The sequence below is a fragment of the Nycticebus coucang genome, chromosome 4 (assembly GCF_027406575.1).
Source record: "Nycticebus coucang isolate mNycCou1 chromosome 4, mNycCou1.pri, whole genome shotgun sequence".
Taxonomy (NCBI): domain Eukaryota; kingdom Metazoa; phylum Chordata; class Mammalia; order Primates; family Lorisidae; genus Nycticebus; species Nycticebus coucang.
This window is the reverse complement of record NC_069783.1, coordinates 142,830,442-142,855,964: the sequence shown is the minus strand read 5'-3', so window position 1 is coordinate 142,855,964 and position 25,523 is coordinate 142,830,442. Positions and strand designations below refer to the sequence as shown.

The 25,523-nt window shown below is 47.7% G+C and overlaps 2 protein-coding genes across 3 annotated transcripts; both read right to left on the bottom strand.

Moving 5' to 3' along the window:
• Positions 1 to 1,712: 1,712 nt before the first annotated feature.
• Positions 1,713 to 14,855, bottom strand: LOC128584481 (ras-related protein Rab-36-like). The gene is made up of 10 exons (XM_053589406.1): positions 14,839 to 14,855; positions 12,865 to 12,942; positions 10,186 to 10,251; positions 9,651 to 9,752; positions 7,728 to 7,792; positions 6,139 to 6,194; positions 5,337 to 5,414; positions 5,081 to 5,171; positions 3,498 to 3,617; positions 1,713 to 3,104 (listed from the first exon to the last, which is right to left on the bottom strand). The coding sequence occupies exons 1-10, from the start codon at positions 14,853 to 14,855 to the stop codon at positions 3,040 to 3,042; spliced, it is 738 nt and encodes a 245-aa protein (XP_053445381.1). The 3' UTR covers positions 1,713 to 3,039.
• LOC128584230 (ret finger protein-like 3) lies at positions 14,677 to 24,290 on the bottom strand. 2 transcript variants are annotated; one of them, XM_053589293.1, is made up of 4 exons: positions 24,188 to 24,290; positions 19,610 to 19,668; positions 18,735 to 19,025; positions 14,677 to 15,957 (listed from the first exon to the last, which is right to left on the bottom strand). In XM_053589293.1, coding segments are annotated over exons 2-4 (873 nt in total). In that variant the 5' UTR covers positions 19,611 to 19,668; positions 24,188 to 24,290; the 3' UTR covers positions 14,677 to 15,376. The 2 variants fall into 2 exon arrangements, with proteins under 2 accessions (XP_053445268.1, XP_053445267.1); XM_053589292.1 differs by lacking the exon at positions 19,610 to 19,668.
• Positions 24,291 to 25,523: the final 1,233 nt, after the last annotated feature.

The window sequence follows — 25,523 nt, the reverse complement described above, 5'->3', positions numbered from 1 at the left end:
GCTCCAGCAACCTTCCTCCCTTGCCTTCCTCACCTCCCTTCGAGCACTTTGCTGAACACAGGCCTGATCCAGAGTGAGCACCTCATAAGTGGTGGGGGGTCTCGCTACTTCCCCAGGAGGCACCCCGCTTCTGGGTGATCTCTGCTTTGGGGACTGGGGGCCATAATTTTCACCACAAGTGAAAATTCCTCACACATCTACTGAGCCCCTACTGCAGGGCCTTCCTCCTGGAGGTGCTGGGGAGATAGCAGAGGTGACAAGGTCGCCACCCTTCCTTGGGGTCCCACAGAAGGGTGGGGCACAAAGCGTGGACATGGCTAATCACACCCAGAGTGACAAGTGCTCTGACAATCTTGGGGGTGTCCCTAAAGGCCTTCTGTAGAAGGGCATCCAGCTTTGGGGCACAGAAGTGGGCTAGAGCACTCCAGGCAGAGAACCTGGCACCTGCAGAGACCCCCTTGTGATCTGGGAAGAAGGCTGGGGCACAGGGGGTTACTGGGGCAGGCCAGGGATTTATGGGAATGTCTCCAGCAGAGGAGAAAGACAAGTGAAGGAAGAGGTAAGGTAAAAGTGAAGGAGGTGTAAACACACAGGTGGTCAGAGAGCAGGGAAGGGGCCAGAGACTCGGGGAAGAGGAAAAGATGTTTCTAAAGCAGTTGGCCGTGGTCACTGTGGTCACTTGCTGTGCCCTGGCTGCAGGGGTCTGCTTGTTTAGGCCCACAGGACCAGACCAATCTGCCCAACTTTCTGCCCAGAAATTTCCTGCCAGGTGTTGACAATGGAGGGAACGTTTCTGTTGACTCCTTGTATCAGAGTGGGGGTGTGGGAACCGTACTGAAGCAATCCTGACAGAAAAGATGCTACGTCAGCTCAGCGCAGGGGACAGTGCAGCCCTTGCGTTTCCCTGGAGAGCTTCCTCTCTTCAATCTTCAAAGATTGAAACCACAGAGGCCATTACTGTGCCCTTCAGGGCCTGCAGGGACCAGCTGTCTCTCATGGGCAACATGGGGGAGAGTTCCAGAAAGGACCAGGTACAGAGGCGTGGAGAGTTCCAGAAAGGACCAGGTACAGAGGCGTGGAGAGTTCCAGAAAGGACCAGGTATGGGCATGCACGTAACAGTGCAGTTCTAGCTCAGGGTGATCACAGCAGGACCACATATCCCCTTCTACCACATCCTCGGGCCTGAAGGGGTAAGGGAGGGAGCCGTGGAGAACACCCGCCCCTCGTGGCCTGGCTCTCCTAACCTGTGAAGCTGTTAGGCCAGTTCCTCCCTAATGCACCCCCAGTGCCCTCTCCACCTCCTTGGGCTGCATCTAGTGGATGAGGCTGGGGCTGCAGTCCAGAGAAGGGCCCAGCAAGGCCTTTTTTCAGAATCCAGTGTGTACGGCTTCAAGGATGGCCACTGCGGCACCCTTGGTAAAAGTGAAAGCTGGACAGAAGCTGGATCACCCACATATAGGGCAGGCCAGATGACGGTGACCTTCCATCCACATGAAGAAAAACAGGCCGCTGCTAAGGGAACGTGCAGGCTGGGCGTGTGCTGAGACAGGGCCTGCTGCAGCTGCCTGTCAGTGTGCCTCACATCGTGTCACCCTGGTGGAACAAGGAACGTGCCAGCAACACTGGGGGTGAGGGGTCCGCTGTATTTTACATGCTTTGTACCACCTTCTTTTGTTTCACACCAAGCACAGAACACCTTTAAAAGTGATTTGCATAAAGAAGTGTTTTATATAGGTAAAAAAACAAAGCTAAAAATACGGTAAGGAGGGAATGAACAGGAAAAGATGCCAGTGTTTTCCCCTAACTGATGATTTGGCAATCTCTGTGAGTCGATGAACACACTTGGGGCACCTGCAGTGTGCCGGGCACCAGGAACCTGTAAATGCTCACCACTACGGGAAACCAACGGGGACGCTGGATGCACCCCTGCTGCCTACGGCACAAGGTGGGTGCAGAGCAGGCACAGCCAAGGTGACAGGACCAGGGGCTGGTTTCCAGGGGTGAGACCCATGGAAGTGCTCTGGGCTGGAGGGTATGTGGGTGTGGGGTGCTCCTGCCTGCCCTGGGTTTGCAAGAGGAAGCAGTTGAGAGAACATGCTGGACTGTGGAGGGCCTCCGAAGCCTTCCAAAGACATGTGGACACCATCGCACAGGGCCTAAGAGACATGCAGGCCAGTGGGACAGACGGATAGAGGCGGCAGTGGGCATGAGGGCCAGAGCAGGGCAGTGTCACGCTCAGGCTGCAGAGCAAGTTACCCCAGGGTGGTTGTGCAGCCCCCCTCCTGTAACTGGTCAGGTAAATTCATCTTCCAGATAAGCCAGAGAGGTGCAAATGGCTTGCTCTGCCTACCCAGTCCTGCTGCCTAGGAGGCCAGCCCATCTCCCGCCAGAGAGGGCCCTCAGTCAGAATTAGCCTGAGAGACCCTCTTGTTCATTGAGCTCCGGGGCAGGTGGGGGCAAGGTCTGCCTGGGGATGCCTAGAGCCTATGGCAGAGTGACAGTGGACAGAGAGACGTAGAGGTCTGAGGCGGAGAACTATAAGCTTTTTGCAGAAAGCAGAAAACTTAGAAAACTCCTGGGGACATGGAAGGTGGGTACTCCTTCAGGTGCTGAATTTGACAAGTCCAGGTTGCCTGGTACATGGTGCTAAGAAGGCTTCTGAGGTCACATGGCTGGGGAAGAGGGCCAGGGTCAGCTGCTGATGCAGGCCCGGGGTGAGGGGTGTGGCCTGGGGCAGGCTTATCCCGGGTTTGCAGTCCTAAGGCCTCTGAAGGCCAAGGGAGACTGTCTGACGACCCTGGGACCAGCCTTTTAGGGGATCACTGTAGTGTTCCCAGCAGCCAGGCAGTGTGGGGTCCCCGGGCAGCCAGTGGGAACCTTTCCTGGCTCCTGACCTGCCAAAGAGAAGTGGCTGAGCCCTGGGGCTCTGCAGAGAAGACAGGCCCTCCACATCCCGAGGGTAGACACGCTGCAGAGCTCAGGTTCCACATCACCTTTCCACAGGTGCAGGGTGTGGAGGCCTCTGACACAGGCCCCAGCTAACAGCAGCCCAGGCTAGAGGGCTGCTTGCTCTCCTGGCTCTCGGGTGGACTTCCCTCCATTCCTGCAAGGAGAATTGCATCAACTGAGCACCCTGCAGCTGACTGGGCAGGGGCCACTCTGACCCTGACAGTCAGAGTGGTTAACTTGGGCTCCTAGGCCTGCCATGGGCCTAAAGGCCCAGGGGACATTTCAGGTGGTGGACCAGAGTAGACAAAGGCACAGACCAGAAGAGCCAGAACGAGGCCACATCTTCAGCTGTCAGGACAGCAAGGAGCAGGGAAGGAGTCTGAGACTACAGGTGGGGTCAGGAAAGCTGCAGGCCTGAGGCCAGGGTGACGGTCAAGACAGGGGTGTCCAAGGACAGCAGAGGGCCACAAATTGAGGAAATGGCAGGGTCTGAGGTGACAGGAGGATGGTGGATGTCCCTACCCCCCTTGGCCAGGCCCATACGCACGGATGAGGCCTCCATCGCCGACCTGCAGCTGGGCGCTGCTCCGCCTTTCCAGGTCCTGCAGCACCGAATGCTCGAACGCCAGGGCGGCCACGCGGCTGAAGAATGCCTTCACATTCTCCCCTGTGGGCCCCGAGGCAGCCGTGACTACCCCTGGTTGCATTTGGCGTAGGAGCCAGGACGGGCCTCTCTGAGGTTGGCCCATGGCCCCTCCTAGAGCACCCTGACAGGAACAGCAGCACAGGACAGTGCAGCCTGCCCACCCGTGTTATAACGGCTGTGCCTGCCAGCCCCCCTCCCACCTGTCGCCCCCTCTCCACCTGCCCACCCCACTCCCTCACACCTCTGAGCCTTCATTCTCCAGTATCTACTCTTCTAATCAGTTGCCATTGACCACTAAGGGCCGGGTGCTGGGACATGTGGAGCTCTGGACAGACACTTTTGATAGCTGTTGGATGGGGCTGTGAGGATTACTGTGCTCCCCTGTGGAGTCTCTGTGTATCTTCCTCCAAGTGGAGTTGCTGCCCATCAGGGGGCCGCTTGCTCCCAGGCCCCAACGGGAACACTGTACACACCCCTGGTGCAGTGTGCAACCTGAACATCTGCTCAGGGCAGTCCTGCTTGGCCCATAGCAAGCTCTCTATAAACTGTTAACCTGACAAAGGAGGGCAGGTTCTGACAGCAGAAGGGAGACTGTCTGAAAGGAGCAATAGAGGACACCAGGGACTGCCAGGTGTTTGCACTGGGCTGGAGGTGGCACCGACCTTCAGCGCACACCCAGTCCCTGGCTGGGTGTTCACTGTCTTTCCCTGCCAGGGGCAAGCACTACTGGGTCTGATTTCTTGAGTGCCCAGAGCCCTAGGGGCCCACTATGTGCCAGACACTGCACGCTATTCCCTTTCATCCCCGACAACCTGTGATTTCAGTCTGCTCTTCGTGTCTCTCCATTTTCTAATTTTTCCTCAGTAACTACATACAGATGTGATTTAAAATTTCCTTTTCCTAACAAAACCAAGACGGGCAGCATCGGCCTGATTCCCAGAAGAGACGACTGAGGCTTGGAGAGGTGGGCATCTTGCCAGGGGCTGGGGGCCCAGTGTGGCTTTGGGCAGACTGGGTGGGGAGTGGGATGGGTGAGAGCTGGGGGCTGCAAGCCACGATGATACCCAGGAGGGAGTGGGAGCCCCCCCCCCCTTACTGGGCCTACTACATGCTGAGAAGTGTCACACACTTGGCATCTGAGGGGCAGGGGCAGGACAGTGCCGTAGTTACAGGTGTTTCCATCCTGGCTCTGTTGCCTCCTCCCCTGTGGGCCTGGGAGTGACTTCACAGGGATAAGACAGAACCTGCCTCCCAGGTAGTCCTGAGGGCTGCCTTGGAGAACATGCCAACATGGCATGAGGCAGGGCTGCTCCTCCCCCACCCCTGAGGCAGGCCTCCTAAGGCACTACCAATTGCCAGCATGGGGGGCTGTCACGCCAGTACATGCGGGGCCACGGAAGGGAAAGGCAGACACACAGGGAGAGCGGCATGGCCTGAGAGCCGTGCTCTGTCTCCACCACAGTGACAACCCGGGTCCCACTCACCGGTCTTGGCGGACACCGACCAGTACTCAGCCTGCATCTGGTTGGCCATGTGCACAGCCTCTGCTTCGGCCTGCTCACACGCTGCCCCTGACTGGGAGAAGTGGCCTCGCTGACGCGGGGCTTGCACCCGTCTGCAGAGGCCCCTGGGGAGGCAACTGCCTGTTCCCCACGGTGCCACTTCCCTCCCTCAAACATGGGCTGCAGGTGGAGGCACTGTCCTATGGGCCATCCAAGCCTCTAGTGCTGCTCTGCTCACCAGAAGGTCCTTCTTGGCTCCCACCAGGAAGATGAAGCAGGAGCTTGCCTCATTCTCTCGTAGCGCGTCCTGCAGCCACTGCCTGGAATACAGAGGGGAGACGGCTGAGACATGCCACCTACCCACTCACCCAGAGCAGGGCACAGGGTCACACACCTCCCTAAGGCCAGCTACATCGGCCTGGAGGTGCAGGAGGGGCGCCTTGGCCCATGCTCGCTGGACAGGGTGCTGGCACCACCACCAGATGGGCTCAGCTGGATAGGAAGGGGTGGAAATACAGGAGCACTGTTAAGGGGCAGTGAAGACCCCACTCTGGCCCTGGCTTGGCCCTCGACTCATGAGACCTTGGGTGAGTCCTGCACTTTTATTAACTAGAACGATCACCCCCGCTTCCCTCACAGGGCTTGGAAGATGCTGGATGTGAATGTCCCAGGGCTTTGGTCCACCAGCTGGACGACTCCCAGCAGAAGCAAGATGGCCTCCCAGCCTCGGTCACATTACCAGTTTGCTGTGCCCTAGATAGCAAGGGCCAAATTCATGTCCCTTCAGACTAGACTGGCTCTAAAATTTTAAGGCCCAGGGCAAGGTGAACGAACATATGAGACCCCTCCTTCAAACTGATTAACTTTTGAGATGGTGACAGCAGAGTATTAAAGCAAGTGCAGGCTCTTTGGAGCACGTGCCCTGCTGAGACTGTGCTGGCCTCACACTCAGGTGCTACCGCCCACTGGCTTCGGAGTGGGGATCCCTTTCAGGCAGCTTCCTAAACCCAGGGGAAGCACAGGGGCTGCAGAACCCGGACTTGCCTGGTGTGCTCCAGAGTCTGCACGTCAGTAAGGTCAAAGGCTGTGATGATCACTGGACCCGGAAAAAGGCAACAGCCAGTCAGCCACAGTGAGGCAAACAGTGTGACAAAGAGAGGCTCTGTGTCAAAAAGGAGGGGCCCAGGAGGAGCCCAGTTCCTGAGGAACTGCCAGGGCGCCCCCCTCCTGGCACTCAGTACCAGACCCCACGATGGAAGGTGGGGAGGAAACACTGCACGGCTCCCAGGACCCTCCTCCCCACTGCCCTCCCCTGATGCACCCAGCAGCCCAACCTCAGGGTAGAACCCAGGGAGGGTGGAGAAGGCAGGCAGGACACTCAAGGCTTTGACAGCAGAGACTCTCGGCCACTTTTGGCTAAGGGGGCTCGGATGAGGGTCTTAACTGCTGAGCCTCAGTTTCCCCACCTATAAAATGGTGGCAATGACACCTCTAGCTCTCAGGTGCAGCTGTTTTAAAAAGCTATTTGTCCAGGGCCTGTCACAGGACAGACTGTCAACAATGCAGCTATGGCTATGACGATGACTGCAACAGCCAGCTTTAGGGAAACAACTTCTGTGGAGCTGGGTGGGCAGAAAAGGATGCAGTCTGTTCCCTGAGCTCCTCTGGTCACTGCCCCGCCCTGTCCAGTGGTGTTGGGGAATGGGGAGTGCTGGACCCCCTTAGGGAGGACATTCCAGGACAATGGCTGTGCTCTACTGGCCACCAGGCGTGTGAGCAGGGCTGGACAGGGGCTTCCTCTACACTTGGCTGAAGGCTGCAGGAGTGCCTAGGTCCCCTCCGGAAGCAGCGGGGAAGGGAAAAGAAACTGAGGACAGGGATGACGGCAGCCAGGCTGCTGTTTGCAGACTGCTGCGACGAGGCACCTCACACCTCATCCCCATGGGAGAAGCATACCCTCTCAGAAGAGAGGGGCTGGAGAGGCCATGTGGCGCTCATGGTTTGTTTCCTGATTTTGCTTCTTCCAAATACTAAAGAAGGTGTTGTTTTTTTTTTTTTTTACCACATTAAGTAGACATAATGGCACCCTATAATAATTTGAGTCTGGTTCTAGAAGCTTCTGACGGTCCTCTCACATCTCCTACTGAACTCCATCTCTGTCTTCCCCCAGGAAGGTGGGGTGGGCGCAGGCAGCTAACGTGTGCCTCCTGCTGACTGTCAGTGCTGCCCGGTGCACGGGCTGTCCTCGGCTCTGGAGGTCCCACTGGGGACCTGGCTGTCCTCCCATGGCCCCTTGTCACTCATCCTCTTTGGCCTAGCCCCTCCTGTTGAGGAGGGACAGCCTCTTCCCTGGAGTCCAATGCTGCTCTTTCTTGCTGGGGCCTCTCTCAGGATCTTTCTGAGCTGAAGACTGGGGCTGAGATTTAAAGCCAGCACCCACCACCACAGAGTCTCTAAAGGGCCAGCCAGGCCCCAGCATGAAGGCAGCTTCCCTGTCCCTAGGCAGCAGCCCAGGTGTTTTCTCAGTGGTCAGAGGCCAGAAACTGGAGCATCTGGGTTTCCTGTGGTGCAGTTGAGCCAAGAGTCCTACTGCACATGGCTGAGGGCCCCAGAATTGCAGGCTGCTCACCCTGGGCACCCCGGTAGTAGGCAGATGCGATGCACTTGAACTTCTCCTGCCCAGCTGTGTCCCAGCTGTAAGGTGGGTGAGAGAGAAAAGAAAAGCAGTGGGAGGTTAAGCAATTGTAGGGTTTTGAGTCAACAAGCTAGTGGGAGGGAGGGTAGGAGACCTGAGCGTCCATGCCAATGGGTAGGCTTCAAGAAGTGCCTATTGTGACGCCTCTGTCCCTGTCGCCAGGTTCTCATGATCCCTTCCTGGGTGCTTGGAAGTGCCTGGGGTGTGGGGGGGACCTCTCTCACTGCAGTCACTGTGGCTGGGGAGAGGGGCTGTGGCATTAGTCGGTCCACTGCCCTGATGAATGGAAGTGCAGCTTGGTCTCTGCTGGCTGGGACATTAAAAAGGAGTCCAGGGGCCGGGCACGGTGGTGGCTCATGCCTGTAATCCCAGAGCTTTGGGAGGCTGAGGCCAGAGGATCATTTGAGCCCAGGAGTTCAAGGCCAGTCTGAACAACACAGTGAGACCCTGTCTCTACATAAAAAAAAAAAATTAAAATAAAATTACCTAGTTGTGGTGGCATGCACCTGTAGTCCTAGCTACTTGGGAGGCTAAAGGTGGAGGATGGCTTGAATCTAGGAGTTTGCAAGGTTACCATGAGCTATGATTGCACCACTGTACTCTAGCCTTAGTGACAGGGCGAGACCCCATCTCTTAAAAAAAATAAAAGTAGCATATGGCCCACAATGGGGCTTCCCTTAAAGATGTGGACTTCTACCTACAGAAGAGGGTCTGTGAATGGTGCTGGGGCTCTAGGCTGGGCCTCCAGCTGTGGCTCTTGTCACCTGCTCACTGGGGCATTGCTTCACCTTCTGCGCTGCAGGTCCCAGGTCCCTAACAGGTGACTTTGAGCAGTTAGCTCCAGCTCTCTGGATGTCAAGAAGGACTTAGGAGCCCTAGGTCCATGGAAAAGAATGCAAAGTCGATCAATGTCTGCCATGGGCACAGCCTAGTAGAGGAGAAGGCCCACATGCTGAGATCTACTCACGCTGGTTTAGAACAAGGCAGGAGGTCAATATGTAGGGACGGGTCTGAAAATCTATCCCATTTTAAAGTCAGCAGATCGAAATTTAACTTTTCTCAGTAAACCAAAAAGTAGACAGACCACAAGTAGCACACTGTTTGGTCTGAAAAATTTTTAAGGGATCCAGAGAGATGCAGTGACAGGTTTTTTTTTTCATTAATTCATTCATATTTCCTTTCATTTCTGAAGAAGACTCTGGAGGGAGGAGCTGGGAGTGGTGGCCTGAGAGTGGGGCCTGTTGGGAGGCTGCCAGTTGTCTCAATGTAAGACAAGAGCTGGGACAGTATTCCTGTTTTGTCCTGGGCCCTCTGATGAGATACAGCCTGTGGTCACAACAGTGAGTCTAGCCACCAGCTACTCTCTCATTCTCTACCCAGGCTGCCCTCACAGGCTCTTTGCAGTCCCAGTTTTGCAGCTCCCACAGTACCTCAGCCCTGTGTTCTTACAGCCTCTTTTGCTCTGGACTAATCCTATACTCTCCCTCAGGCCCAGTTTGGTATCATCTGTCTGCAGCACCCCAGGGCTGAGGAGGTCCTGAGAGGGGAGGGAACAGTCTTGACAGAGTCAGGAGCTCATGCAGGCTCAGCTCAAACCGGGTCAGGGGACTGAGGGAGGAAGCTGGGAGAGACAAAGGGGAAGGGGGCCAAGACAGAGTCCTGGTGATTTCCAGCAGGCAAGCCCGGGGCAGGGACGGCCATGTAGGAGAGCACGGAAAGGGGAGGGTCCAGGCAAGATGCTAGCCAGGGTGGGTAAGGCTCAGGCGAGAGAAAACCAGAGGAGGGACGAAGCCCCTGGGCCACTGAGAGGGGCTGGCAGGGGGGAAGACAGACAGAACAACAGACAGAGGCACTCACATCTGCAGGCTGTAGGGAATCCCCGCAATCTCAAAGCGCTCAATTTCAAAGTCCACCCCAATGGTGGCCTTATAATCTCGGTCAAAAACATTCTTGCAAAACCTGTGGGAGGAAGAGAAGTCATCAGAGAAGTGTCCTCACAGAAGCGTGCACGGAAGCTTCCCTGTGATAGTGCGAGTGTGGATGGACAGAGTAGCCACCCAGAACGCGTGCGGGAAGGGAGGGGCAGGAGCCCTGGAAATCTGCAAGTTAGAAGCTAAGTGAAACTGGGTGTGCAACCACGGGGAAGGCAGCGGACGGGTGAGTCTGTGGTCCCAGGGGTACAGAGGCATGGACACCAGTCTCCCGGATGCCCGACCCTACCATCTCCCTGATTTCTGGTACCCCTTTCCCTCCAGCTGCCACCAGGCTGAGGCACAGTGGTTCCTGGGAGCCACACTGTTCCTACTGTGACACTGTCATTTGGGCCACCCAGGTAGAGGTGTGACAAGCTGGTGCTAGAGGGTGTGGCCGATGGGGCTTAGGAGCTGCGTACCTGTGGATGAGGCTGGTCTTCCCCACGTAGAGATCGCCAATGACAACCACCTTGGAGAGTCTGAGCCTGTGGAAGATACATCCATGTGGCCTCAGGCAGAGTCTGTGGACACTCACAGGCCCTTCCTTCCCTGAGCTCTCTGCTAGGGAGCCACCACTCACTCCAGAACGTAGGACAGGACACCCTGTCCCCCCTCTCCAGACATCAGAGGGGAGGGTGGGAGCGCCTGCATTGCTCTGGGGATGCTGATGCCCCTAGAGCTGCACCTCAGAGATTAATGAAATTGAAAACAAAAGAACCATTCAGAAAATTAATGAAACAAAGAGTTGGTTTTTGAACAAATAAATAAAATAGATAAACCTTTGGTTAGACTAACTAGAAATAAAAAAGTAAAATCTCTAGTAACCTCAATCAGAAATGATAAAGGGGAAATAACAACTGATGCCACAGAAATACAAGAGATCATCTCTGAATACTACCAGAAAATTTATGCCCAGAAATTTGACAATGTGAAGGAAATGGATCAATATTTGGAATCACACTCTCTCCCTAGACTTACCCCAGATGAAATAGATCTCCTGAACAGACCAATTTTAATCACTGAGATCAAAGAAACAATAAAAAATCTTCCAGCAAAAAATGCCCTGGTCCAGATGGCTTTACCCCAGAATTTTATCAAACCTTAAAAGAAGAGTTTATTCTTATATTGCAGAAATTATTCCAAAAAATTGAGAAGGAAGGAATCTTCCCCAACACATTCTACGAAGTAAACATTACTCTGATACCAAAGCCAGGGAAAGACCCAACTGAAAAGGAGAATTTCAGACCAATTTCACTAATGAATATAGATGCAAAAATTCTCAACAAAATCTTAGCTAACAGATTATAGCTTATCATCAAAAAAGTCATACATCATGATCAAGTAGGTTTCATCCCAGGGATGCAAGGCTGGTTTAATATACGCAAGTCTATAAACGCTATTCACCGTATCAAGAGAAGTAAAACCCAAAACTATATGATCCTCTCAATAGATGCAGAAAAAGCATTCCACAAAATCCAGCATCCTTTTCTAATTAGAACACTGAGGAGTATAGGCATAGGTGGCACATTTCTAAAACTGATTGAAGCTATTTATGACAAACCCACAGTTAATATTTTACTGAATGGAGTAAAACTGAAAGCTTTTCCTCTTAGAACAGGAACTAGACAAGGTTGTCCTCTGTTACCATTACTATTCAACATAGTGCTGGAAGTTCTAGCCAATACAATTAGACAAGACAAGAAAATAAAGGGCATCCAAATTGGAGCAGAGGAGGTTAAATTCTCCCTCTTTGCTGATGATATGATCTTATCCTTAGAGCACCCTAAAGACTCAACCACAAGACTCTTATAAGTCATTAAAAAATACAGTAATGTTTCAGGATATAAAATCAATGTCCACAAGTCAGTTGCTTTTGTATACACCAACAACAGCCAAGATGAGATGTTAATTAAAGACACAACTGCCTTCACCATAGCCCCAAAGAAAATGAAATACTTAGGAATATACCTAACAAAAGAGGTGAAGGACCTCTATAAAGAAAATTATGTAACCTTAAGAAAGGAAATAGCAGAGGACTTTAACAAATGAAGAACATACGCTGGGAAGAATCAACATTGTTAAAATGTCTATACTTCCCAGAGCAATTTACTGAGTCAATGCCATCCCTCTTAAAATACCAACATCCTATTTTCAAGACTTGAAAAAAAATGATTCTGCCTTTTGTATGGAACCAAAAAACCCTCATATTGCTAAGGCAGTTCTTAGTAATAAAAACAAAGCTGGGGGTATCACCATACTGGATTTTAGGCTGTATCACAAGGCCATGGTGGTCAAAACAGCATGGTACTGGCACAAAAATAGAGACATAGATATTTGGAATCAAATAGAAAACCAGGAAATGAAATCAACAATTTACAGCCACCTAATCTTTGATAAACCAAACAAGAGTGTCCACTGGGGGAAAGATTCCCTACTCAATAAATGGTGCTCGGAGAATTGGATATCCACATGTAAAGACTGAAACTGGACCCACACCTTTCTCCACTCACAAAAACTGATTTAAGATGGATAAAGGACTTAAATTTAAGGCATGAAACAATAAATATCCTCAAAGAAAGAATAGTAAAAACACTGGAAGGTATCGGCCTGGGGAAAGATTTTATGAAGAAGACTGCATGGCAATAGCGACAACAGCAATAATAAACAAATGGGATTTAATTAAATTGAAAAGCTTCTGTACAGCCAAGGAGACAACAAACAAAGCAAATAGACATCCTACCCAATGGGACAGGATATTTGCATATTGTCTGATTCAAAGACAAACACTTAATGACAAGGATCTATACAGAACTTCAACTAATTCACAAGAAAAAAACCAACAATCTCATACATCAATGGAGAAAGAGAGATGAATAGAATCTTCTCCAAAGATGACAGACGAATGGCCAGCAATCATATGAAAAACTGCTCACCATCCCTAATTATTAGAGAAATGCAGATTAAAACAACCCTGAGATATCACCTAACCCCAGCGAGAATGGCCTATATAGCAAAATCTCAAAACTGAAGATGCTGGCGCGGTTGTGGAGAGAAAGGAACACTTTTACACTGTTGGTGGGACTGCAAACTAATACAACCTTTTTGGAAGGATGTTTGGAGAAACCTCAAAGAACTCAAGCTCGACCTCCCATTTGATCCTGCAATCCCATTCCTGGGCATCTATCCAGAAGGAAGAAAAAAAAAAAAAAAAAAACTTTTATTATGAAGACACTTGTACTAGGCTGTTTATCGCAGCCCAATTTACAATTGCCAAAATGTGGAAACAACCTAAGTATCCTTCAACCCAGGAATGGATCGGTAAGGAATATGTATACCATGGAATATTATTCAGCCATAAAAAGTGGAGATTTTGCAGCATTTGTACTAACCTGGATGGAGGTGGAACACATCATTCTTAGTGAAGCATCACAGGAATGGAGAAGTATGAATCCTATGTACTCAATCTTTATTTGAAGACAATTAGTGACATGGTGGGGCGTGGGGGAAGGGGAAAGCAGACAGAGAAGGAGGGAAGGGGTGATGGAAAGGAAAGGAAGAAGAAAAAAAAAGAACAAGAAAATAGTGACTAATTTTCACATAAATTGTTTTTTTTTTTTTTTTTTTTTTTGTAGAGACAGAGTCTCACTTTATGGCCCTCGGTAGAGTGCCGTGGCCTCACACAGCTCACAGCAACCTCCAACTCCTGGGCTTAAATGATTCTCTTGCCTCAGCCTCCCGAGTAGCTGGAACTACAGGCGCCCGCCACAACGCCCGGCTATTTTTTGGTTGCAGTTTGGCCGGGGCCGGGTCCGAATCCGCCACCCTCGGTACATGGGGCCGGCGCCCCACCGACTGAGCCACAGGCGCCGCCCCATAAATTGGTTTTAATTTTGACCAAAGTATATTACTTAAATATTAATTTTTAACCCAAGATGTTAATATGTTGTTTAGGATATTATATCCTCATTTATAAGTGACATATGTTTGTAATTTCTCCTTTATGATAATATATTTTCTCCAACTTTAATAACAGGTGTACCCCGATGAAGTAGAATGATTTTGGTGTATTTCTTCTTTTTCTGTTGCCTATAAGATTTAGCATGATCTGTTTTTTGAAATTATCTTTTACTTTTATTTATAAATATTAGTTGTCTATTCTTTGATACTTAAAAAAAATAATAAGAAGTTAACTGATGACTCCATACTGAATCTCAGAGTCAAAGCATTCTATAATAGACATGCTCTTATTTGACAATGTGACTGTTACTTTCTTTGCATCATCATCATCATTATTATTATTATTGCTTAAGATTTCGATGTAGCAATTGTCTGATTCCTTTCCTGAATGTATTTGTTTGTTCGTTCATTACGAGGTTTTTGTTTCTAGTCCTCATCTTTTTTTTTTTTTTTTTTTTGTAGAGACAGAGTCTCACTGTACCGCCCTCGGGTAGAGTGCCGTGGCGTCACACGGCTCACAGCAACCTCTTAACCCTTGGGCTTACGCGATTCTCTTGCCTCAGCCTCCCGAGCAGCTGGGACTACAGGCGCCCGCCACAACGCCCGGCTGTTTTTTGGTTGCAGTTTGGCCGGGGCTGGGTTTGAACCCGCCACCCTTGGCATATGGGGCTGGCGCCCTACTCACTGAGCCACAGGCGCCGCCCGTTTTTGTTTTTTTTTTTGTGGTTTTTGGCCAGGGCTAGGTTTGAACCCGCCACCTCCGGCATATGGGACCGGCGCCCTACTCCTTGAGCCACAGGCGCCGCCTTAGTCCTCATCTTAAACATTGTTATTGTTATGAAACTTTAAAGTCTTTTTAATTTTGTGAAGGCAAAAAAAAAAAATGGAAACCTAATTAACACATGTATATGTAAAAATAAAAATAAATTAAAAAAAAAAAGAAAACAGGACTTGAGTATTGAGAATGTTTTGCTTAGATTTAAAATCATCAGAGTAACCAGCAATAACCAAAAAATGGTTCCCCAGGAAAAGAGAGCACTTAATCCTATCACTTAAATATAGAACCTAATCCCATCCCAGCCCACCCCCAAGGAGTCATGGTTTTGCATTTTTACTCAGAAAACTCAATCATCCTTGAGTCATCTAAAACTACAGTGGATTGTGGTGGGGTAGGCTGGGTGTGGAGGCTCACGCCCTATAATCCTAGCACTCTGGGAGGCTGAGGCGGATGGATTGCCTGAGCTCATGGGTTGGAGATCAGCCTGAGCAAGAGAGAGATCCCATCTCTAAAAATAAATAGCCGGGTGTTGTGGCAGGTGCCTGTAGTCCTAGCTACTCGGGAGGCTGAGGCAAGAGAATCACTTGAGCCCAAGAGTTTGAGGTTGCTGTGAGCTATGACACCACGGCACTCTCCCAAAGTGGACAAAAGTGAGACTCTGTCTAAAAAAAATATATAGATAGATAGATAGATAGATAGATAGATACACACTAATTAAATTATCTGATTAGTACTTAGCACTCAATTTATACACTACATTAATTACATTCATGAAATTTTCTACTATGACTTTTGTATAATACTTTTACCAAGTAGAAAGTGCCTAGGCCTAACCACAAAGTAACTTTCTGTGAGTATTTCTTTGCCGTGGGGGTCTATTCATGCTCCCCAGGATGGGCTAGAGGATCAGCAGTGACTTGGCTCATCACAGGACAGATTCTCAGGAAACCCTGATCACCATTAGGTGGAATTGAAGGAGCAAAAAATGGGCACAGTGGCTCCTCAGCAAAAACTTTGGTGAACGTAAAGATGTGGGATCCATTGTCTACATCAAAAAAGGAAATATTGCCCATATCCATATCCAGAAAAATCCCCAATCTCTGTACCTTGGTATCTGAGCAGAGGGCAGTCTGAGGCATTGTGTTGGCAAATGAGTAGCCTCCAGCCTTCAGACTCACAGTCCGGAATCCAAGATCTGTAGTCAGTTGGATCTTTCCTTTCCAGTGAACAGATTCTTTACAAACTCCCAGGTCCCATTGTGTGCTCATTCCCACATCCACCTGCCAGTAATGGCAGCCAGAAGTGAAGTGAGGGGTACCCAGGACACAAAGTGGCAACTGCAATCTCTCAGCAAGGTCCTGTCGACTCTGTGTGATGCACACACAGCGGACACTCCTGAGATCATCAGAAATGAGGAGGAACTTGTTGGCTGTGTCAATATCCAAGGTCACATCCACTGCAAAAAGAAAAGCAAATTATCTCTACAAATGCACAAAATCCAGGCTGATGTTTCGTGGCTACTACAAAGTCCCAAATATCTCATTCCCTTTAGTTTCTTTCATCTGCTTTACATCAGAACTTTTTAGGACAGAAATTCCCTGGCTGCCCTGACTAGATCAAATTAGCATAGGCATGCTTTGTAGCAATATGAGACTCACTCATAATAGTAGTGCTTCTTTTTCCATTATGTGATATGTGTTTATTAATTAAACTTTTGTTCCCTGTATAGTGGAAAGTCTCTGAGTTAGACACCCTGACTCTCCTACCACACTAATGAACGAAAAAGAATGATATTAAGAAAATTCCAGTTAACAATATTTAATGATGCTTCTGTTTCCACATTTTACTATTCCAATTCAAAAGAGAACTAAAAGTAGACCTGCCATTCCATCCTGCAGTTCCTCTACCAGGTATACATCCAGATGACCCAAACTCACTTTACAACAAAGACATTTGCACAAGAATGTTTATTGCAGCCCAATGCATAATTTCTAAGTCCTGGAATCAGTCCAAGTGTCCATCGAGCCATAAATGGATTAACAAATTGTGGTATATGTATACCATGGAATATTACGCAGCCATAAAAAAGATGGAGACTCGGCTCGGCGCCTGTGGCTCAAGCGGCTAAGGCACCAGCCTCATACACCTGAGCTGGCGGGTTCAAATCCAGCCCGGGCCCGCCAAACAACAATCATGGCTGCAACCAAAAAAACAGCCAGGCGTAGATGCCTGTAGTCCCAGCTACTTGGGAGGCGGAGGCAGGAAAATCGCTTGAACCCAGGAGTTGGAGGTTGCTGTGAGCTGTGATGCTCTACCCAGGGCGACAGCTTGAGGTTCCGTCTCAAAAAAAAAAAAAAAAAAGATGGAGACTTTCCCTCTTTTATGTTTACCTGGATGGAGCTAGAGCATATTCTTCTTAGTAAAGCATCTCAAGAATGGAAAAAAAAAATCCCAATATACTCAATACTATTATGAAATCAATATGTAATCACCCACACTTTCATACAAAAGATAAAACACAATTATAGCCCAGAGAGAAGGAGAGAAGAGGAGGGCAAGGGAGGGGGTGGCCGGGTGGAAGGAGAGTAATCAGTGGAATCTCACCTACTGTGCATATTGCAAGTGTACATGTCAAATATATTAATGGCAGAATATAAATGTCTAAACACAACAATTAAATAAGTGAGGTGAATGCTATGTTAACCTGTTTGACGTAAACATTCCAAATGGTATATAAAATCAGCACATTGTACCCCACAAATGCAGTACTGTACACAGTGATGATCTAATTTTAAAAATAGTATCTAGAGCAGGATTCCAGGCTTTCGTTCTCCATGTTTCTAAACAAATTGGTTTAGACATCATTCACAGTTCTGACAGGAGATGGGATATCTCTGCAGATGAAAATATGCGGGCAGAAGTACCATTCCTGCACGTTAAAAGGACCCATGGCCACAAGAAGGAATGGGGACCTAGATGGGAGATGATTTTCCATACTCTGGGAGATGAAGCCTTAAGCAAAACATTGGTAATGGGCACAAATTTAAGAAAGAAACAAACAGGTATTTAAAAGTTAGTAGACATAATTTATCTATTGTCTGGTGTAAGTGCAGCAGATGAAAATGAATGAACATTTTGAGGGATGGGTATGTGACTGAAAGGTGAAGCTGCCAATTTTAATGGAGGAAGAAAAGGAAGGGTGTGATCTGGCCTACAGAAATTAATACACTGGAAAATTATGAAAAAAAAAAACGACAGAACACATTATATTTCAAGTCAAAAGACAAATGCAATCACCAATGTAGATTTCATAGGTTAAAACAAGACATTGGGTGACTGATCTCTGATGATGAATTAGTGGATTAAATAAGATGAGTGGACATTGACAAGGAAGGAGGAAGAGAGTTAGAAAACTGGCTTGGACAGAGTGAATCTGTGCTCTATGTTTCAAGAAGAAGGCCAGATGTTGGTAGGTAAATGACTGGAAATTGTGGGTATCAGACAGGATACTGCACAGAACTCAACAGTGTGGGGAATTTCACAGGAACCCGCCTTTCTTTATAGTTGCAATTCTTTGCCCAGGCAGTCCATAATCTCTTCATTTAAATGTGCTTTCCCTCCAGAGTCATGGAGTCGGATAGTATTTTCTGTAGCAAAGGCCCCTGTTGAAGCCCATGGTGCTTAGATGAGGAGACCAGATTCTGCAGCTCTCCCCACACCCATTGAAACACCACCCCCATCCGCGGTGCTCCATACCAAACTCGTCCCAAGGCTGGCGAAAGCCCATTTAGTGCAATGGTGCCAACATTCACTGTTCATTAGAATTACCAGGGGGTATTAGCATTAGACTCAGGAGCACTACAGCCAGAGAGAAATTCAGATTCAATTGCTCAACGTTTTGCTACTCTAAGTTTGATGTGATCCAAGACAGCAGGGTCATCAAATCTGAAATCTCCTAGTTCAGAATCCAAATTCTAACAAGATCCTCAGGTAATCTGAGCAAGCTACATTTTGAGACTCTCTTGTCCAATCCATGACATAAATATAGGAACGTTTTGTTAAAGATCAGATGATTCTATGTATTGTCAGGGCTGAGAACCACTGAAGCCAGAGGAGCATCTCATTTTTAGCATCAGGCATCAGCTGATCCCTACATGGAAAGGAGAGCCCATCCCACAGATGAGTCTTCCTGGACCTGTAGTGGGAAGGGGGCAGGGGTCACAGAGTCCTTACCATGGAATTTCTGCATCCTTGGGTTCATCTGTAGAATAGTTGTCAGATGGGGCTCCAGCTCCTTGATCTTGGAAACCAGCTTTCCCAGCTGCCAGTTGGGCCTGAGGTTGTTTTTCTGAGAGATCATGGGGCACAAATAGCAAACTAAATCCTCCCCATGTGGCTCTATCTGCAGTGAATAGATGCAGTTAAGGCAGAAGATGCATCCACATTCCATGTATATTGGCTTTTCAAGATAGGCTGAGCAGATGGGGCATTTGCTTGCTTCTTGTAACAGTCCAGCCACGTCCACTGTTGGGGGAACACACATGGCAGGGTGAATTTCAATGCGATGAATACTTATTAGTGGCACGTGACAACTTTTACATGCACCAAGTTATTGTGTTCCGAATTTGTCATCCCCAAAACAAGACTGTGACAGTACAATGACCTAACCACGTACCCTACCGTCAGGCAGTTGAAGTTCTCTCTGGAAAGAAAGTCACAAATAGACATTGTGTTTTGAAACGTGGTGGAGGAAGGGCCCATGCAACCCTTTCCCCCAGCCTAGCTGCACCAACAGAGGTGCCTGAGCATCTATCTGAAAAGCGGTTATTGCACCCCTATGCTGGTGTCATTTCACCTGGGGGAACCTAAGCAACAAATTGATTATGTAAAGGAGAAAGTCATCCTTTCTGCAGCCTTGGAACTGAAAACCAGACTGCCCACCACTCCACGGGCATCCAGTGTGTCTGGTTGTCAACACTCAGTGGGCACTTGGACAGCATTTGTTGAATTCATTAATCACTAACTGTATTTCTTTCATCCCCCTATGTCATAACCACCATTTCTCGGCATCTAAGAAGAAAAAGCCAAACACATAAGGGTGGACTCACTTCCTCTGCACTAGAATCTCCTCTGTCCTCCAGCTGCTCCCACAGGTAGCTCAAGTCTTCTGGGGAATGAACACACCGGGGCCTTTTATGGATGAGATTATCCTTCCCTCCCTCCTCACACCCTGCCACGCCCCCTCAACCTCATCAGATTTTGATTTCATTATAGTAGATAATGGGGTTTTCATTGGTGATCTATCTTCAGTTACCCCCGTAACCTTAGTAAAAATCCTTCATCATGACAGTAAAGGCCAGGCACACTGGCTCACACCTGTAATCCCAGAACTCTGGGAGGCTGAGGTAGAAGGATTGCGTGAACTTGGGATTTTAAGACTAGCTTGAGCAAGAGGAAACCCCCATCTACAAAAATAGAAAATATTAGCCAGGCATGGTGGTAGGTGCCTGTAGGCCCAGATACCTGGGAGACTTATGCTGGAGGATTGCTTAAGACCAGGAGGTTGAGCTTGCCGTGAACTGGACTGACGCCACTTCACTCTAGCCCAGGCAACAGAGTGACTCTGTCTCAAAATAAAAAAAATTTAAAAATAAAACCCAGCCCCACCAATCTTTATATTATTTTTTCTTTCATATGAAGGTAATGTTTAGGGCGGCGCCTGTGGCTCAGTCGGTAAGGCACCGGCCCCATATACCGAGGGTGGAGGGTTCAAACCCAGCCCCGGCCAAACTGCAACCAAAAAAAAGCCGGGCGTTGTGGCGGGTGCCTGTAGTCCCAGCTACTCAGGAGGCTGAGGCAAGAGAATTGCTTAACCGCAGGAGTTGGAGGTTGCTGTGAGCTGTGTGAGGCCACGGCACTCTACCGAGGGCCATAAAGTGAGACTCTGTCTCTACAAAAAAAAAGAAAGAAAGTAATGTTTAATTAGCATTACATTAAATTTAAACTAATGTACTAATTTCACAGCCTTATTATAAGATTTTTTCATCATTTGTAAGTGGTAATGTTTCTTCTGATATAAATGATACACTTAAAGCTTTGCTTATAATCCTAAAATAAACCACTCTGTATGATTGCATTTGCAATTTTAAAACATGGGAGAAATTCATACACATCAGAATTATAGGTAATTGGTGCCTGCAACCCATCTTGGATTTGAAAAAATTTTGATAATTCACAGGAATAATTTATTTTTTTTTATTTTTGTTTTTAATGTTGGGGATTCATTGAGGGTAGCATTTGTTAGGCAAAGTCCCTCTTACAATTGTGTCTTGCCCCAAAAAGGTGTGTCACACACCAAGACCCCACCCCTCCTCCTTCCCTCTCTCTGTCTTCCTTTCCCACACCCTTCCCTCCTCCTTTCTCTCTCTGCTCTCCCCTTCTCCCACCCCACTGTGTCAATGTCCTCATATCAAAATTGAATACATAGGATACATGCTTCTCTATTCTTGTGGTACCTTACTAAGAATAATGTGTTCCGGGCGGCGCCTGTGGCTCATTCGGTAAGGCGCCGGCCCCATATACTGAGGGTGGCGGGTTCAAACCCGGCCCCGGCCAAACTGCAACCAAAAAAAAGAAAAAAAAAATAGCCGGGCGTTGTAGCGGGCGCCTGTAGTCCCAGCTACTCGGGAGGCTGAGGCAAGAGAATCGCCTAAGCCCAGGAGTTGGAGGTTGCTGTGAGCTGTGTGAGGCCACGGCACTCTACCGAGGGCCATAAAGTGAGACTCTGTCTCTACAAAAAAAAAAAAGAATAATGTGTTCCACTTCCATCCAGGTTAATACAAAAGATGTAAAGTCTCCATTTTTTTAATGGCTGAATAGTATTCCATGATGGACATATACCACAGCGTGTTAATTCATCCCTGGGTTGGTGGGCATTTAGGCTGTTTCCACATTTTGGCGATTTTAAATTGAGCTGAAATAAACAGTCTAGTGCAAGTGTCCTTATGATGAAAGGATGTTTTTCCTTCCCGGTAGATGCCCAGTAATGGGATTGCAGGATCAAATGGGAGGTCTAGCTTGAGTGCTTTGAGGTTTCTCCATACTTCCTTCCAGAAAGGTTGTATTAGTTTGCAGTCCCACCAGCAGTGTAAAAGTGTTCCCTTCTCTCCACATCCACGCCAGCATCTGCCGTTTTGAGATTTTGTGATGTGGGCCATTCTCACTGGGGTTAGATGATTATCTCAGGGTTGTTTTGGTTTGCATTTCTCGAATAATTAGGCACAATGAGCACTTTTTCATATCTGTCTTCTTTAGAAGAGGTTCTATTCCTGTCTCTTGCCCATTGATATATGGGATTGTTGGCTTTTTTCTTTTCTTTTTTTTTTATTAAATCATAGCTGTGTATATCAATATGATCATGGGGCACCATACACTTGTTTCATAGAATATTTGACACATTTTCATCTCATTAGTTGACATAGCCCTCCTGGCATTATCCTAGTTACTTTGTCAAGACATTTACATTCCACATTTGCCAAGTCTCACATGTACCTTTGTAAGATGCACCACATGTGTGATCCTTTCAATCCCCCTCCCTCTACCCACCTCCCCCCTCCCTCCCCACGCTTGCCCCCTTCTGCCTGTTCTTAGGTTGAAACTTGGTTATAGCTTCATGTAAAGGTCCTAAGTTAGATTCATAGTAGGGGTGAATACATTGGATATTTTTTCTTCTATTCTTGAGACACTTTACTGAGAAGAATACGTTCCAGCTCCATCCATGTAAACATGAAGGAGGTGAGGTCTCCATCCTTCTTCAAGGCTGCATAGTATTCCATGGTGTACATATACCACAATTTGTTAATCCTTTCGTGGATCGACGGGCACTTGGGTTTCTTCCATGACTTAGCAATTATGAATAGGGCTGCAATAAAGATTCTGGTAACAAATCTTTGTTATGATGTGGTTTTGGGTCTTCTGGGTATATGCCCAGCAGAGGAATTACAGGATTGAATGGCAGATCTATTTTTAGATCTCTAAGCGTTCTCCATATATCTTTCCAAAAGGAATGTATTAGTTTGCATTCCCACCAGCAGTGCAAAAGTGTTCCCTTTTCTCCACATCCACGCCATCATCTCTGGTCTTGAGATTTTGTGATATAGGCTAGTCTCACTGGAGTTAGATGATATCTCAAAGTAGTTTTGATTTGCATTTCTCTGATGATTAAAGATGATGAGCATTTTTTCATATGTCTGAAGGCCGCTCGCCTTTCTTCTTCGGAGAAGTTTCTTTTCAATTCTCTTGCCCAGCCTGTGATGGTATCCCTTGTTCTTTTCTTGCTAATGCGTTTGAGTTCTCTGTGGATTCTGGTTATAAAACCTTTGTCAGAGACATAACCAGCAAATATCTTCTCCCATTCTGTGGGCTGTTTGCTTGCTTTACTTACTGTGTTCTTGGCAGTGCAGAAACTTTTTAGTTTGATCAAGTCCCAAAAGTGTATTTTTGAAGCTGCTTCAATCACCCGGGGGGTCCTTCTCATAAAAAAATCACCCAACCCAATTTCTTCAAGGGTTTTCCCTGCACTCTCTTCTAGTATTTTTATAGTTTCATGTCTTAAGTTTAGGTCTTTAATCCAGTAAGAGTCTATCTTGGTTAGTGATGAAAGGTGTGGATCGAGTTTCAGTCTTCTACAGGTTGCCAGCCAGTTCACCCAGCACCATTTGTTAAATAGGGAATCTTTTCCCCACTGGATGTTTTTAATTGGCTTGTCAAAGATTAAATAACGGTAAGTAGCTGGGTTCATCTCTTGGTTCTCTATTCTGTTCCAGACATCTACTTCTCTGTTTTTGTGCCAATACCATGCTGTTTTGATCACTATCGATTTGTAGTATAGTCTGAGGTCTGGTAGCGTAATTCCTCCTGCTTTGTTTCTATTTTTGAGTAATGTCTTGGCTATTCGAGGTTTTTTTCTGATTCCATATAAAACGAAGTATTGTTTTTTCTAGATCTTTAAAGTATGACAGTGGAACTTTAATACGGATTGCACTGAAGGTATATATTGCTTTGGGTAGTATGGACATTTTAACAATGTTGATTCTTCCCAGCCATGAGCATGGTATGTTTTTCCATTTATTAAAATTCTCGGCTATCTCTTTTCTTAGAGTTTCATAGTTCTCTTTATATAGATCTTTCACATCCTTTGTTAGATAAACTTCCAAATATTTCATCTTCTTTGGCACTACTGTGAATGGGATAGAGTCCTTAACTGTTTTTTCAGCTTGACTATTGTTTGTACATATAAAGGCTACCGATTTATGAATGTTGATTCTGTAACCTGATTTTGTAACCTGCTGTATTCCTTGATCACTTCTAAGAGTTTTGTCATCTCTACACCGTCTCTATCTCAAGAGTGCAGGTATTATTCAAACTTTCTCTTGTATCTGTGCTGGGGGAGAGGGGAATGCGTGAAGTTGTTTTATGTAAAGCACACAGTGGTACTGGGATTTAGTTTTTAGAAAAGTGACACTTGGACTGTGCTGTGCAAATAAGTACAAATCTCCTGAGGAAATATATACACTCACAGATACACCCATAATCAGTACACATAGACTTACTCCTGGATAACTTCCAACCCTCATGCAAACAAACCCAGGCCATCCAAATGGCACAGTTGCTTCCAGAGACTTTACCTGACATTCAGCTATTCAGTAGACCATCTGTTTCTTGCACCACACCCCCAGTCCTTGTCTCCAGCAGGAAGCTGGAACCAGGGTGGCTGTCCAGACAGAAGCAACCAAGAGTATCTCACTTTCTCCTCACTTAGATTTTTCCTCAGCGAGGGAGCAATCCCAGAAAAACACATAGTTTTCCTTTGTTCTTGGGTCCACCTGAAATTAGAGAAAGAAGACTTAGGGGATCAGGGGTCTTTTTTCCCTCAGTGATGTTAGAAAATTGTGGCAGAGGCAATGGCCCCAAAATATAAAGCATAGAGGATGCTTATGTAAAGACAGGATATTTTCATGAAAGATTTCTGAAGTCTATTTTCATTGTCAAATACAAAATTCCTTTTTAAGAACGACTACTTACAAAAAAAAAAAAAAAAGACTACTAAATACTGGAAGAAAGATGTTACCTTCACAAAAGAGGGGACCCTCCTCGTCTGACCTGTGTGGTGACAGTAACTGACCGGCCAATAAAGGCTCCTCCACCAGGCCCTCAAGGGGCTTTCCCTGCTCTTCCATCCTCATACCACCTTTGTGGCAGCTGCTGTGGCTGGGTGGTGACACTCTGCCTTCATTTGGAAGGTGTTTATGGGCCAGATAATCCTTGGATAATAGTGTCTACCCAAGGACTGGTTGTAAAGCAGCTTCTAGAAGCAGATAAATAATAGAAATTGGCCTCTTTTGTCCCAGCCCCTGGGACAACAGGCATCTGGGGACCTCGCTGCATCTGGCCTGACCCTCAGTCCATCCATGCTGACCTATGTCTTTCCAGTTTGGGTCAGAGGACTGGAGCCTGACTCCTATTCCCTGCCTCTCAACACCTTCCACTACAGAAAGGGCCTGGTGTGTCATAGTAGATGGAGAACATGACAAGACAAGAAAGAAGTCCCTGAGACACCTCAGAGATGTCCATGAGGTGCTCATTCTGGCCATGGCACCTAATCATCCTCACTTGGAAGGAGCAAAAAACTCACACCAGGATGGCTGGGCTGCGGCTGGACTCAGGTGATGAGGCCACACAGCTTCGCTTGAACTTACAACCCTGAAATCGTCTTCCTCCCAAGTCCATGTCATCCTCACGTGGCCTGGGTGCTCCTGTTACTTCCTTCTGTCCATCTTTGTCTTTTCCTTTTAAGGTCCAGCTCATGGTCCTGAGACCGCTTCCTCCCATGGAATCCACTAGGCAGCTGTTTCTGGATTCCTAGAGCCCTTTGTCTTCATCTCACTAATTTTAATATTTAGTCACTGACATCTGGCTCCCCCTCAAGTACCACTGGGAAACGGCTGTCTAGTGATTAAGGAC

Bases quoted from the DNA above. Each gene is read 5' to 3' on its own strand.
- LOC128584481 (XM_053589406.1), bottom strand. The intron at 5,172-5,336 runs GTGAGCAGAGCA...CACTTCTCCCAG, and splicing joins GAGCCAAGAAGGACCTTCTG to TCAGGGGCAGCGTGTGAGCA. The intron at 3,618-5,080 runs GTGAGTGGGACC...CGGGGCCCACAG, and splicing joins GTCGGTGTCCGCCAAGACCG to GGGAGAATGTGAAGGCATTC.
- LOC128584230 (XM_053589292.1), bottom strand. The intron at 15,958-18,734 runs GTAAGGACTCTG...TTCTTTTTGCAG, and splicing joins AAGGATGCAGAAATTCCATG to TGGATGTGACCTTGGATATT.